General features: G+C 39.0%; 1 protein-coding gene across 2 annotated transcripts in view; it reads left to right on the top strand.

Annotated features, from left to right (window-relative positions):
• Positions 1 to 779: 779 nt before the first annotated feature.
• LOC134180054 (transient receptor potential cation channel subfamily A member 1-like) overlaps positions 780 to 14,885 on the top strand; it is a 16,707-nt gene continuing 2,601 nt past the window's right edge. Inside the window, exons 1-27 of one of the 2 annotated variants that reach the window (XM_062647130.1) lie at positions 780 to 920; positions 974 to 1,136; positions 1,224 to 1,420; positions 1,498 to 1,602; positions 6,678 to 6,789; positions 6,864 to 6,997; positions 8,442 to 8,572; positions 8,629 to 8,677; positions 8,744 to 8,932; positions 10,353 to 10,451; positions 10,514 to 10,596; positions 10,690 to 10,848; positions 10,946 to 11,060; positions 11,133 to 11,323; positions 12,557 to 12,641; positions 12,698 to 12,745; positions 12,816 to 12,899; positions 12,952 to 13,022; positions 13,097 to 13,238; positions 13,350 to 13,406; positions 13,476 to 13,571; positions 13,640 to 13,833; positions 13,910 to 13,970; positions 14,034 to 14,099; positions 14,213 to 14,536; positions 14,604 to 14,672; positions 14,797 to 14,885. The exon at positions 14,797 to 14,885 is cut by the window's right edge and continues 19 nt beyond it. In XM_062647130.1, coding sequence (XP_062503114.1) covers positions 915 to 920; positions 974 to 1,136; positions 1,224 to 1,420; positions 1,498 to 1,602; positions 6,678 to 6,789; positions 6,864 to 6,997; positions 8,442 to 8,572; positions 8,629 to 8,677; positions 8,744 to 8,932; positions 10,353 to 10,451; positions 10,514 to 10,596; positions 10,690 to 10,848; positions 10,946 to 11,060; positions 11,133 to 11,323; positions 12,557 to 12,641; positions 12,698 to 12,745; positions 12,816 to 12,899; positions 12,952 to 13,022; positions 13,097 to 13,238; positions 13,350 to 13,406; positions 13,476 to 13,571; positions 13,640 to 13,833; positions 13,910 to 13,970; positions 14,034 to 14,099; positions 14,213 to 14,536; positions 14,604 to 14,672; positions 14,797 to 14,885 — 3,119 coding nt within the window. In that variant the 5' untranslated portion in view covers positions 780 to 914. Of the gene's footprint in view, positions 921 to 973; positions 1,421 to 1,497; positions 1,603 to 6,677; positions 6,790 to 6,863; positions 6,998 to 8,441; positions 8,573 to 8,628; positions 8,678 to 8,743; positions 8,933 to 10,352; positions 10,452 to 10,513; positions 10,597 to 10,689; positions 10,849 to 10,945; positions 11,061 to 11,132; positions 11,324 to 12,556; positions 12,642 to 12,697; positions 12,746 to 12,815; positions 12,900 to 12,951; positions 13,023 to 13,096; positions 13,239 to 13,349; positions 13,407 to 13,475; positions 13,572 to 13,639; positions 13,834 to 13,909; positions 13,971 to 14,033; positions 14,100 to 14,212; positions 14,537 to 14,603; positions 14,673 to 14,796 lie in introns of both variants that reach the window. The other variant, XM_062647129.1, reaches the window with a different exon arrangement.

Below are 14,885 nucleotides of genomic sequence, written 5' to 3' on the forward strand. Positions count from 1 at the left end.
AATATTTAGGATTAATGAATAAACAAGTTTAGTCAACGCTTTTGCCTGGGGACGAGGCTATAGGTATACAATGCGTGCAACAGTAGAACGTACGTGCTCATGCATGCATCATTGCGTATATAGATTTACGCAGTAGAAACAAACTAACGGACGTCTTCAGTCAATAGAAATACCTCACAAATGTGGTCTAAGTTGCTTTGACATCAACATAGCTTTCAATTTGTGATATTCCGTGCTTGGGTGCAAAGGTGTAAGTGCAAGGGCATTAATTTATTAATTGGGATGAATATAGCTACCTGAACGGATTCATCGTCTGTGCATGCACAGTGTTGTTTAGCTAGGAATATTGCAGTTATCATAGTTTGCAAGAAGGTGTTGTTCTTACTTGCTAATTATGTTAATCTAGCTGCTAGGTAATAGCATTACATTAAATCTCTGCATACTTGCGGTAAACTCTAACTTGTAAACAAACGTTATTTTTATTTTAAGGAAAGTAACTTGACTCGTGTCTCATTGCGATTTTCGGCTGTTTGTAACCCTCAGCTACATGGAGAGAGCTCTAGAGATCGATCTTTAAAGGGCTTAAGACGGCGCCGTTTGCCAATTGATCTTGCTATAGCCAGGTTTCAGTTTGCTGACATCTGACCTTATAACAATTGAGGTATAGAGATCGGTGGATATAGGTAAATAGACGGCCGTTTGCCAGGTTCCAGTTTGCTGACATCTGACATCTGACCTGACTGACATCTGACAACAATTGAATTTGACAGCTGCCAACTTCGCATAAAGAGTTAGATGTGTATCTTTTACTCAGTTGTTTCGAGAGTTTTCAAGAGAGAAGGATCGATCCACGCGATACATACACAGCTCTTCTGCATTGGTCGTGGCGCGCAACTTATATTCTTCTTTTGTAAATGGCGGTAAGAAAGAACTTAGCTCATCACTGTAGCCTAGCCTGGTAATGTCTTTGTAGGAAAAGGGCTTCTTACTCGCGCAACGAGAACGGTCCGTCTCAACTGTTGTACGTCTTATCAAAGCGGATTCATCAAGCACATCGACTAAAAAGAATCTTCACGAGCTAGCAGCCAGTGGACGAATTGATGAATTTGCTAGACGACTAGCCAAGTCTTCCACTGGTTGGATATTGTCTAGCTATAGCCTAGCTGCTCTTTTAGCTTTTTGGACTTGTCTGTCTAATCACTATCTGTATACTATACAAATAGCTGATGTGAACAAAAGAAATGATGACGAGCAAACTCCTCTTCATTGTGCTGTGGAAAACAAGCAAGACGCAATCGTTGAGTTACTGTGTCAGGCATCAAAGTCAGGCAAGGTTACTATTGATCCTCATTTAAAAGACAATCACAAAAGAACGCCTCTTCACTGGGCTGTCAATACGGGGAAAATAGAGTTAGTAAAGGTGACACAAAAGCTATGAACCAGAGCTATGTGACATTTGAATATGCATATACATGTTACTTACTAATTTCACTATAGGCTGTTCTATCAATACCACAAGATGTCAATCAGCGTGGTCCCAACAACCGAACGCCTTTGCACATGGCAGCTCGTGACAACAAGCCGGAAATAGCTAATCTACTGGTGAGTAACTCTAATTTGTGGACGCAACTGTTATTGCATAATTAAAAAGTCACTAGAGTTAAGTTTACTATGCTTTTTATACATACATACATACATACATACATACATACATATATATATATATATATATATATATATTTACATAAATATATACTAGCTCTCACCTGTCCTAGGGGCGGTAGGAATTGCGCGAACACCTAGATAGTAGCTACATCTAGGCGAAGAAAAACGTAACCATTAACGTTCGCCAGTCGTCCATTATTTGGCACGTAGAGTAGCCCCATCTCACAATCTCACTGTAGGGCTGGTCCACGTGTTACTATATAGACAAAATCTACACGCACGCACGCACGCACACACACACACGTATTTGGCAAGTTTTCAATCTACTCAGCTGCAGCGAGCGTTAGAATTAACGTACGATACACATTGCTTTGTTAAACTCTGATTGCAGCGGGCGCATCTTGCACACTACTCTACTCTAGACCAGGGGATACCGTGGGCTGGCGAGCGCACGTCACATCCGCATACTCGGCTAATTGAACAAACAAACTCCGGCGCATCTCATTTCAGGCCGCCGAAGTCTCGTTTTCGGCTGTCGGAGGCATTCCGGGCGAAATCTGACTCGACCTTTCGTTTCTGACCGCCGATATCGACCCTTCCGCCGCGTTTCGCGACGATCCGAGACCGGCGTCGTGTCGATCGGCGCGTTACAGACAGCCATCCATTCATCCAGACAGACGGAAGCGTGGGTTGTCGTTTGTAGTGATAGAAGTACTACCCCGCCCTATGGACGGTGGCAATCTGAGCGGTGGCAATCTATCTTTGTATGCCACTTCCGCGAAGAAGACGCACCTTCCGTGACATACGGACGGACGCACGCACGCAAAAGTGGCCCAGTGAGCCGGCTCACTCCGACTGCAGCAGGCGCATCCGAGACTGGCGTCGTGTCAATCGGCGCGTTACTGACAGACAGACATGTGGACCAAGGATAGGATATTTAGATATTCCAAACTCAAACAATCCCCCCAAACATCCTCAAACCAACAAGTCTTACATTACACTAGGTATATCCCAACTATCAACGTACTATACTTCAAGCTGAATTCTCCTAGGAATCATTCTCAAGTTGTGTTTCCATAATTGAATAGAAAGTTGCTGCATCATATTTTGGAAAGCCTGGTGGAATTTAAGGTCATACACTGACTGCTGAGCTTTTGGAAGCAATAGCTTTCACAGTTTTGATGCTGAATAATAACCAGAGCCGCAAGGTCTCAACCACAAAGGGGTAAAAAGAGACTGCCAGCTGTACAAACTCTGTCTTCATGGCGAATATCCTTTTGTTCTTCACCTGCCTCTGCTGCGGCTCCAGCCCTTACAGCTGATTTTGTCACATACGACGGCTGCAAAGAGTTTCTAACTGTTACGTCAAAATAGGCAGGTCGACCCTCCAAGAAATCAGGGTGAAAAACATCACCAGGACGGATTTCAGTAGAACCATTGCACCTCATCTCTCATAACATCTCTTTTCTCAACCAATAAGGCCTGGAAATGTAAGACTTGTTGGTTTAGGGATGTTTGGAGGGATTATTTGAGTTTGGAAAAAAAAATATATATATATGCAGGATTCACGTTTAGTTAGCACAAATTGCCACGTGGTTGATCATGATTTGCCCGTTCTGGCTAACAACCTAACACAAAAATTTGGCTAGGTTGCAGCTATTTCGACAGCCCGTAGACATCGTCACTTCGAAGGGGACATGTATCGAACGCACCAGCTATTCGACTCACCTGCATGGGCAAACAAAGGAACCCATATTTTTAGAACCTGGATATACTAGTGAGGAATGACGTAATACATTTCTTCAAGTTGCTCTATCTGATGTTATCTTTTCCAAATTGTTGGGATCAATTGAACACTTTTCAAGTTGGTCTTTAGTGAGTCTTTGAACCATAGTTTTGGCTTTGACTGAGGACGTTTTCCTTGAGCAAGCTGACCAAAAATAACTGCTTGGAATTCTGTCATCATACATCCGAATTAGATGTCCAGTTCATGTAAACTGAGATTTGATGAGAACATTACTCAATTCCAGGCATATTGGCCTTTTCTAACACTTTGACATTAGACATCATGTCCTGCCAGCAAATACCACACATGCTGTGAAGACAACTGAGATGAAAAGCTTCAAATTTCTTAATGTGGCGCCTGTATGTGGTCCAAGTTTTGCAACCATAAAGCAGAATAGATAGTGCAACTGCTTTGTATACTGCAATCTTGGTATCAATCCAAATGTTATATGTCTCTTCCAGAGGTTTTCTAAACCGGAGTTTGCTTTGAAAATACGCTGCTAGATTTCTGCATTTATTGTAGCATCATTGGACATTTTGCTTCCTAGATATGAAAAGTTGTCGACATAAGACAGTTTGTTCTCTTCAATCATAACAGGTGGAGGTTTGAAGGTAGAAAAGGGTTGTGGTTGAAACATCACTTCAGTTTTTTAAAGGAGCATTCCGGAGATATGCACTAGCTGCTGGCTCCGCCTTCGCTTGCTAATGGGAAATCCATACTAGCCAAGTTGGGCATCTGGGCGCTATCTCAGAGCAAACACGACAGATGTACGTTAAAAACGTTTAAAAACTTAAAAACTGACGGGTCATTTCAAGAGTTTCTTCGGCCATGTGAAGTGTTTTTGTGCGTCATCAGATCACGTAAGCCTTACTGACGTAATCACCTTCCCAGAAATAGTCTTTTTGTTGTTTCTGTTGCTTCAAGAATGGTGGAAACCGTCGTGCTACTTTCAGACTGTCTACAGACTGACCTTTTTGTGCGATTTGTTTCTGTTTGGCAACATTCGAGGGAATTGGCGTTTTGTGAGATTTTTTGGCGTTAAAGGCAGTGGACGCTATTTTTTGGAGCTGCTTCCCTAGAACTTTGTGTGACACAGAGCAGACACATTTGCCTGGATGAAACCAGTTAGATTCAATATCATCTGTTGGCAATGCGTTAGTTTCTCTTTCAAGACAGACAGTCATTTCATCACATAATTTCTGAGCAATGCTCGGACACCTCAACTTGTCCACAGCTATAACTTTTGCAACCGTGAAGATGCTGTGTGTTGAGTTGGTGGTGCGACTGAAAGCAACAGTTTAGATCTCAAAAGTCTGTGATCAGACAAATTTGTTGCTTGACATCTTTTACATCTTGTTGGTGCACAATAATATAATCAATGAGATGCCAGTGACCTGATCTTGGATGCATCTTACCTCGTGGGTACTCATCCAGATGTCTTGCTATAGAAGATTTAATTGCAAAGGCAACACCTGATTGACGTGATTCAGAGCTAGAACGACTTTTCCAGAAAAAAAGTATAATCACTACCCAACTCTTCTAGACTGCCCTTGTCTGCAAATCGAGTTTTTCTTATTATACCAACATGTTTGTCAAGCAGAGTACGCATATTCCAACTAGCAACAACGAATTGATGTTTCAACTGCAAAAGACTGGATGTCCAACCACCTGCGGTAAAGTGGTAGCTAGGATAAAGAAGGGTGAGTTTTCTTTGGGCCACCTTTCTAGGCTCTCCCTCATGTGAGGCAAGCAGTGCTGTCACTAAAAAGTGCTGCTTGGGCACACCAGTAGGATTGAATGCAGGCTTCACCCCAAGTAGACTGCAGACCATCTTGCTGACGCTGCTTGTGTGTAGAATCATGACTAGCAGCTTCCGGTGCCATTCTGCACCTGCCACCATTGCCACTCCTCCATTGTCACAAGACTTTAGGAATGACAAGACAGAGTGATAGAAGATAGGGAGATAATGAGTAAAGTGCTAGGAGAGATGGACAAAGCAGAACCTGTGCATAGAATGGTTTATAGTGAGTAAGACTTGTGCAATATTAGACCCACTCTCTCGTTCTAGATTACCAAGTACATACTTGGGTAGGAGCTGCAACAAGCATGCAAGCAACTAGGATGCAGTGGTTTGCCAGAGAATGACTGTTGGGCCTTCATTCCTGCCATAAAGTCACCACAGTACTATACTGCTGTAACCCCGTGACCAAAAGAAACACGACAAAAAGCCTGCAGTGTTGTCTTTTTCATTGCATCATAACAGAGCATAATCCAAGACCATAGACTATGATACATGGATCAGTGCCGAGGCGTGTAACCTCAAGTTAGCGCAGGCTTATTGTTGGCGGTCTTTACTTGCCATGTCACAGTACTGTCAACGAGCTTTGTGGGTTTTCTTTGGAACAGTAGCGCTACCTACTGTCCCGCCACACGCTGGTGGTACTGCATGCCGCTGCAGGTCCACAACTGCTTGTATTCATCAGAAAAACTTCATTCATTAGAATAGTTTTCTGCTTATATCACAGCTGGCCCTCATATCTGAGGGTTAATTGTTCCACTATCCGCCACCTGTGGACTCGCTCAGTAGCATGCAGCTTTGCCTGTTGTATATATGTACATATACATGTATGTATGTATGTATGTATGTATATATATATATATATATATATATATATATATATATATATATATATATATATATATATATATATATATATATACATATACATACATACATATATATATATATATATATATATATATATATATATATATATACTTTGTTTACTAGACTATACTTTATTAGTACTTTACTATGCTATACTATACTACACTTTTATGTTGTACACGTCAGTTAGTGCAGATTGCTAACGGTTTTTATTAATTTGCAATGTTATGGTAGAATTACTAATTAATTAGTTAATATGGACACAGAAACTTAAATTACTATTTTGGTGTCTCTTGGTTACTGTGATTGAATTTCAAATGTCGAAACAGAAAAAGCAAAAGACTAGACTTTAAAATTTTTAGAAATTTGCTATCACACACACACACTAGTAATTTAATTATGAGATGCTGTTTAGTTCTAAATTAAGATATATTATGTACACTTATGCTTTGTCTTGCAGTAAGACAGTACATACTAGTTGAGGTCGTTAATGGTATCCAGTATATGTTTTTAATATTTTTGAGATGATTGTGAGTTGTAAATACTGTGTATGTATAGCTGCAACACGGTGCTGATCCACTGTTGAGAGACAATGAGAGCAAAACAGCTTTGGGATTAGCGGTCGTGACAGGATCGATATCTATTATTGATGTCTTCTTGAGTACTCGTGGTAAATGAACATTATAATAAACATGTTGCCCAGTTGTATTAGAAGTATTTAAATTTTGACACTTGAATATATAGGTGTCCAACTTGTGAATCTTTTGGAGAGTATTTCTGGGGAGGATAGGAGCAATTTGTTACATTTGGCTGCTGATTCGGGCAGTCCAGAAATGGTTGTGTACCTTATGCACCGGAATATCAACAAAGTTGCAACGGTATGATAACATGCATGTCTCTAGTTATAGCTTTATGCGTACAAAAAGGCATATCAAACTATAAAGGCACGGCTTGGGTGCAGTGTCATCTAGTTCTAGCTGTTCATGTTTTGAGCTTTCAACTTGTGCAGTGTACATTTGAGTCTTACATGTATACATCTAACTCTTTATTGCTATACTTCCTCAGTTTCTGCATTAGACTTTATGTCAAGAAATCTCTTACGTGTTAATTAGTTAATTAGTTAACTTAGATGCTTAATTAATTAATTAATTAAGCATCTAAGTTGTATAACAGTAGGGTTTAATTGTTTAATGCTACATGTCTATAATTTGCATGTGAGTGTTGGTATAGCAACTAAATATAAATGACAATTTTTACAAATTGGTAAAGGTTGACCATAGTGCACTTCACTAATGGGTTAGTCAGACGGAGTAACCGCACAGCATGCAGTATATACCTACTATTACTGTTGCATGAAGATAGATTTTTATTTTGTATTTAATAATAATTGTGCCAGAGCATCATGCGCATTGTCTTAATTTAATTTTGAGGTTTGTGAAAGTTATGGCTCTCAACGCTCTGATACTGCAGTCAAGTATAGTTGGATTGTCAGTGATGTCTTCTTTGTATGTACAAGCTAGCTCTACTTGTGTCAATTATAGAACGATGTCTTTGCAACTACATTTGCAATAATTGCTGCGTGCATGGTACCAGGTCTAGGTACCGTATTACGTACCTTACATAGAGTGGCATGTCCCTGTAAGTGAGGGTTTCTATAGGCAGAAAGTGGCGGTCTGTACCCTTGGACACCCAGACCTAATTGGCAATTGTGTGCATGTACAGTCAACATGGCGTCATATATTCGGAGTAGAGGATCTACAGCAACGTTTTAAAGTAAGTTGCGATGTGTGATGGAACAGAATTATAGAAGAAGAGGAGGGCATATACAGGCATCATATATGATGAAAGAGACAGTTAGTGAAAGGCGCTAACTCTAGATCCATCACTCTAGCTCCAGCTCGATTTCTAGCTTCTAGATCTGCAACAAGTGTAAGTTCATAGCTCAAAAATCTCTAGTAGGTAAATTGATACACGAGCCTTGGTGATTAAGAGAGTAGATGATGTGTCTTATTTTATTGGGTGGGCACAGACGTATATTGTTTAATTAATTAACTTAATGAAGTTGTGATTCTGTGATTTTCTATGAGGCTATGATAAGGCATTTTCTAAGGTGAACACAAAAGCCTTTCAAATACTAGTTGCAATTATTAATGCCACTATGAGGCAATTGAGGCTACCTTGCAATTGGCACATCGAGGTTTGCACTCTGCATGGGAGCTAGTTGTTTTGTTGTTACTGTTGTTGTTGTTGTTATTGTTGTTGTTGTTGTTAATACCAATATTTGTATTAGTAATAGCATTATATTTGTTATTACTGTTTTAGGATTTTTATGGATGTACAGTAATTCATAGAGCTAGTCGCTGTGGCAACCCGGCTGTGCTTCGCCAATGTTCAAATGTTGACAAGCAACTGTTTGACTCTGCTAACTCGGAAGGTTTTACACCACTACATGAGTGAGCATCGTATCAGACCCTTTTGTCATAGACAGCTTTGCCAAAGGTTTTGTTAGGGCTGCTAGGTGTGATCACGTTGGAGCTGTCAACTTTTTACTTGAAAAAGCAAGTGCTTTGTTTATAATGTTTATGAGGATCACATGCTTGTACATTACTAATGTTGACTTATAGGGTGCCATGCCAGACAAATGCAGTGCGTCTGGCCTTACACCTTTATTACTAGCTGCTGCATTTGGAGCTTGTAAAGTTGTCAGGATTCTGCTTTCCTTACAAGTAGACTGTCTAAAGACAGATCAACATGGTGCTAATGTCATTCATTTGGCTGTTGGTCATACAAAAACGTTGAAAGTTTTGGCTGAGGTATGAATTAGCTATTTGTATGACATCTGATTGGTTAACGCTAAACCATACAATAGTTGCTGGGCTATTCTAAAAGTTTAAATAATTATGGTGTGCTAATTCAATGGCTTTTTAACATTTATTTTGCTTGGAAATGGGTTTGAGAACAGTTGTGTTTTGAGTTTGTAAAGTTCTTAAGTTAATTAAGCAATTACACTAATACCTCGGTTATCCGGCCCTTCTACCGGCAGTCCAGCGATCACGTGCGAAAACTTTGCGCATGAGCAAATTTGCATTCCAGGGAAATGCGACTAGCGGAGACGGTCTGTCCTTACACTTGAGAAACAGATAGAAATAATAAGAGAAATCGAGAAAGGGAAATCTCAACGTCGTGTAGCTGAGATTTTTGAACTGCCGAAGTCAACTGTTGGAGACATTTGGAAAGATCGAGAAATCAGTTGCCACGTGAGGACCCGACTGTCGCCAAGCGGCGGTGTATTGTACGCGGATCACAGTTTCCTCTCTTGGATGACGCGCTATCGGTGTGGTAATTGACCCTCTGAGATATGGGTATTTCACAGTACCCGGTCCAGAGGTGCCCGGATAACTTGTAGTGTAGTGTGAAATGTAGTGGCTTGACAGCTTAGTCTTTACTTTTTAAAGCGTGTTCACACCGACATCTGGACTAACTATGATTAGGCCAACATTAGCACAAGCGCGTTCACTCTACTATGATTAGTAAGTCACGTGAGCACGTGAGTGCTAATCTCGACAGTTTTCATCCGTCATATCCCGGCAAGAATTCGCGTGAATTGTCCTGACGAATCTATTACTTTAGGTTTTGAAGAGGTTTGTTGTACGTAGTACACATCTGCCTGCGCTTCCGTATACGCCATGTTGCTGCTGCGTTTGTACGTTTAGCCATACACAGCATATCAGCATTGGCGGCATACTCTTCTTGTATACTACCTCACGTGCCAAAGTCACGTGCAACTACTAACGCCACCACTGTTGTTGTAATGCTACACTCTTTCAAAGCGTTAGAATGGCGTTGCACTAATCATGATTAGGCTTGTGTGAACACGCTCTTAGATCAATTGGCATTTGCAGCTGTACACAAATTAATTGCGATGAAAAGTCAAGGTAGTATAATGCTGATAGCTAGATATGTTCAGTTGTAATTTTATTTAGATTTATGGTTGATGTAGATTGTAGAGGCATTTGCTATTGAAAATGTATGTATAGTATGATTAATGATAGTTAAGTAGATAGATGGACACACGTACTTTATTTTTATGTATTTGCTGTGGTACATGTTTATGATTTTGAAGGTGTTTTTATCTTTAAATTAATGAGTTCTTCATTTGTTTGCCTGCAAATTCTGCTCTGTTAAATACATGCAAATTAGAGTCTACAATTTTACGTTATCTGTGTTTTGCAGATTCTCAAACCTAAAGGCATATTTGAAGAACTTCTCCATGGTCAAGACATTAATGGCTCAACTCCACTGCACTATGCAGCTCATCATGGTGGAGCATTGGTAATGTGTGTGATAAACAACTTACTAATACTCAACAAACTGATACAATGTTAAATGAGCAGGATATAAATTTTTTTATTGAAAACGAAGCCAGTGCTGTAGCTGTAAACCATAATGGCTCAACTCCTTTGCATATTGCTGCAAGGTAAATTACCCAACTTACAATATGACTAACTTAGACATGCAGCAATAAGTTAGTAGTGGATCTGTATGAATGTTTGTGTCTGTATTAATGCAGTCGAGGTCATGTGCAGATTGCTGCTAAGCTTTACTCTTACTCACTTCGATCACTTCATGCTACTGATAAAAATGGCCAAACTCCTCTACATCTTGCTTGTTTTTTTGGCCACACAAATGTGGTATCAAACTTGTTAGAGAATGGAGCAACTGTAACTCAGTAAGTATATTGAACTATATGTTTGCATGATCATTTCTTAACAAACCTGCTGTGATGGAATGCATGTTTATGTTGCATGTGTTAATTGTGTGTACAGAGATCACAATGGTCGTACACAGTTGCATTTTGCTGCTTGGAATGGATCTGTTGATTGTATGAAGAAGTTGGTGTCTGTATATCCTAAAGAGTTAATTACCACAGACATTGAAAAGGTGTTGTTTATTGTACTAGAAGTGACTGTGGTTTATGCAGGTACATACAAATTGTATTATACTGATGTGCAGGCAACACCTCTTCATCTAGCTGTTGTACAAAATCATGCAGATATGACTGCTTATCTTTTGGATCAAGATGATCTTTCTGATGAAAATGTTTCACTTTGCCGTTTTGACAACAAGTTTGGTCAGAATAGTTTAGATGTTGCTCTTGCACTTGGAAATGAAGACTGTACAGCTGTGATAGTAAAACATAAAGGGTAAGAATAGACACTGTTGCGTTATGTTATCTCTTTGCCGAGGATTTGGTCAATTTATTTTCTGGATAATTTGGAGAAAACTATTGACCATACACTATGCAACACCACACACACACACACACACACACACACACACACACACACACACACACACACACACACACACACACACACCACACCACACCACACACACACACACACACACACACACACACACACACACACACACACACATGCACGCGTGCGCGTGCGCGCGCACACACACACACACACACACACACACCAGTTAAAAAAGAAATACAAATGAAAATAATAATATGTAACAGAACTAATGTAGACTAATATAGAGAAATCATCCTGGTATTTCTTTTATTTGATATTCTAGACCAGTAGAGCAGCAGCGCACTTAACTGCATGTAAGTAGTATGTTTGCTTCATTTTTCTGTATGTTTACAATGATTGAGCAATAAAAACTATTCTAATAGTTATAAACTAACAATAATAATGTTACTGCTGTGACTGGATGTATGTGGTCTGACAATGGCTAGCTACTCATGCATATGGGTTGTGTGTGTCAAAAGAGTTAAAGAAACTTTTTTGTCTTTATTTCTTATGTTTATTAATGTTAATTGTGCATGAGATCAAGACTTGCTTTATTGTTGGGTAGCTTTTGTGGTCTGGTGAACTATTTCACTGACATTGACATTGCAGTGCTTTCCTAATATTTATATTTGTCTATTGGGTGTGCTCTTTCAGGGCTTATTTGTGGTAACTGTCAATCTGTGTTAATTAAAATTTATTGGTTTGGCTACTTGTTGATCATCATGTGGACTGCACAGAAACGTGTACCCTGCTGGGCTTACTTGTCGGGTTGGCAAGTGCCCATGCAGATAGTGGTGAAGAACCAATCGCCTATCACAGAGGGTGTAATGACACACATATTGATAAAAATTTTAAGTTGTCGATTTGGGAGCAAGTGACTTATTTGTGTGAGTAAAGTTGTGCAATTTTGAGAAATTGTACTATTTGCATTGTACATATGAGGGATTATACCGGTAATATTTTTGATCGCAGCAAGTTGGCAGCGCAATATTTGATTCTGTGATGAAGTTAATGCAATAGCACAAAATTAACGTTCTTAGTTTGTTTCATGCACAATAAGGTTTTAAATATTATCAATTAATGTCAGATTTGCACAGTATGTACTCTTGAATCTGTTTTTCTAATATGTAGATGGAGAAAAAGTATGAAACCTCTTGGTAGCAACAAAAAAACTCAGCTTGAGCTGATGGTGGAGAAAATGCCTGATCAGGCATTGGTAATGGTACAATGACGCTAATCTTTTTTATGTATATAATATTATCTTACTGGCAGGCTTTGATGGACAACTGTATATCATTTGAAAGCCAACCCAAAAATAGAGTATTTATAGCTTATAATATACTACTGAATAGATTTCTTATTGTCATTGTCTAATTCAATTTGCTTATAGCGAATATTTGACTTTCGACACATGCAAGGTGTCACCAACATGAAATCTCCAGTTCCTGCAATGTGCTCATTACATTTACTTGAGGTTGGCTTGTTTGTCTATCTTTCTTATAGACATTATGTAGTTTGTGTTACAGTCGATGGTGAAGTTTCGACGAACAGCTTGCATGGCTCATTCTCTGTGTGTAGAATTCCTAAACTCTAAATGGTATGTATATTAGACGTGAAATGTGGAATGCACTGCTGAGGTTTACTTAATGTTATTATGATCACATCATGTAGGAGGAAGTTTGGTGCAGCTGTCGCTTTCACAAATGTGGCTATGTATTCATTATTTCTTTTGGCACTAACGGTATTAGTTATTCAATTTCCAGCATACACAGATGATCCACTTAATGACGGCGGACAACTTCAGCATCTTCTGGTATAGACTTCTAATAATTGACAATAACAAACAGCATTATTTATTATGATGTATTGCTTGTCAGGACATTCTTGTTTATATTTTTAATACTCTTGTTGCATGTTCTTTCAGGAAGTTTTAGATAACAGAAAATCAGAAAATGAAAAACATCTGACTTTGTCTTTCAAGGTATTTGCAGCTGTAGTCGATGTGGTGGTTTGTCCTCTGTGATAATTTGTATCTGTTTGGGCTATGCAGAGGAAGTTTTGCTATGGCAGTTTAGGGCCTTTTGTTGTGACAATAGTTTTTACTATCTTTGGATTGTTGAAGGAAACTCTTCCAATGTTTTTTGAGGTTGGCATATGCTCACAATTAAAATCATTAAAAATGTGTTGTTTAGGTTTGATCAAGATATTTTATAGAAATCAAATTACTTGAAGCTGTCCAATGTCAGTGAGCTGTTGGTGTACATCCTGACATTAGTTTTTTTGGATCCATTTGGACTCATTCTTAATTCATACAATGTACCTGAAGAAGCGTGCCCTAAAGTTGTGTGGCAACTTGGAGCTATAACTGTCTTTCTGGCATGGTTGGTCTTACTGCTCTATCTAAGAAGGTAATACTTTTGTAATTGTTTTGGTTGATTAATTTATAGTTTTGTGCAGTAACAGTAATTGAGTACTTTTGTTTAGGTTACCTGCTTTGGGTATTTACTTGGTCATGATAGTGTCAATGTTGAAGACTTTGCTACAAGTAAAGCATCTTACTGAAGTATGATGTTTGTAAATTGGCTTGAGGTGTACAATGATTCTCTAGGTTGCTGTGGTGGTATCACTGTTTGTATTAGGTTTTGCTTTGTCTTTCTATATGCTCATAAATAAGGTACCACATGCATGTGAAGATGCATTGATGTCGATCTTGTGCATTATGCATATGCATGCATGAATTCCAGATTTTCTTTTGTAATATTTACTATCTTTCTAATTATGTGCTAGACATTGTTCGAGTCTGGAGAATTGTCACTAGTGAGAGTAATAGTCATGCTTCATGGTGATATGCAATATGATAATATTCTACCACCTTCAAGAAAGACCATGTACAACTTGACATGTCTTCAACGACAGCTGACAATTTATCATAAAGGATTTGACTTTATCAACGTATTTAATCTTTCTGTGAATGTCGATGACACATTAGAAAGCAATTCAACATGTGCTCTTGTTGATGACCATCCATCTCCAATTGATTTTCCTGAGCTGTCGTATGCATTATTTCTTATCTTTGTACTGTTAATGCCAGTGGTGGTGTTCAATGTATTGGTATGTATACTGACAGTTCTCGTAGATAGCTGCAACTCAATTCAATAGCTAATGATCTCTTGATTAGATTGGCCTTGCAGTTGGTGACATTGCTGCTGTTCGAGCAGGTGCTGCACTGACACAAATTCGTATGCAGGTGTGTTTACAATATATTAGTTGCAATGTGTAGATGTTTTTTTTGTATATTGCTAATGGTGCACTAATGCACAATCATAGGCTGAAACGATGCTGTTGTAATATGCGTGTATCGTGTGATTTAGATGAAATTGTTGATTCAATTAGAACGTGTTCTTCCATCATGTATTCGCAGTCGCTTTCAAGTCTTGAAGAGTGTTCAGGTTGAAGATGA

This window comes from Corticium candelabrum, chromosome 5 (genome assembly GCF_963422355.1).
Source record: "Corticium candelabrum chromosome 5, ooCorCand1.1, whole genome shotgun sequence".
NCBI classification, from domain to species: Eukaryota; Metazoa; Porifera; class Homoscleromorpha; order Homosclerophorida; family Plakinidae; genus Corticium; species Corticium candelabrum.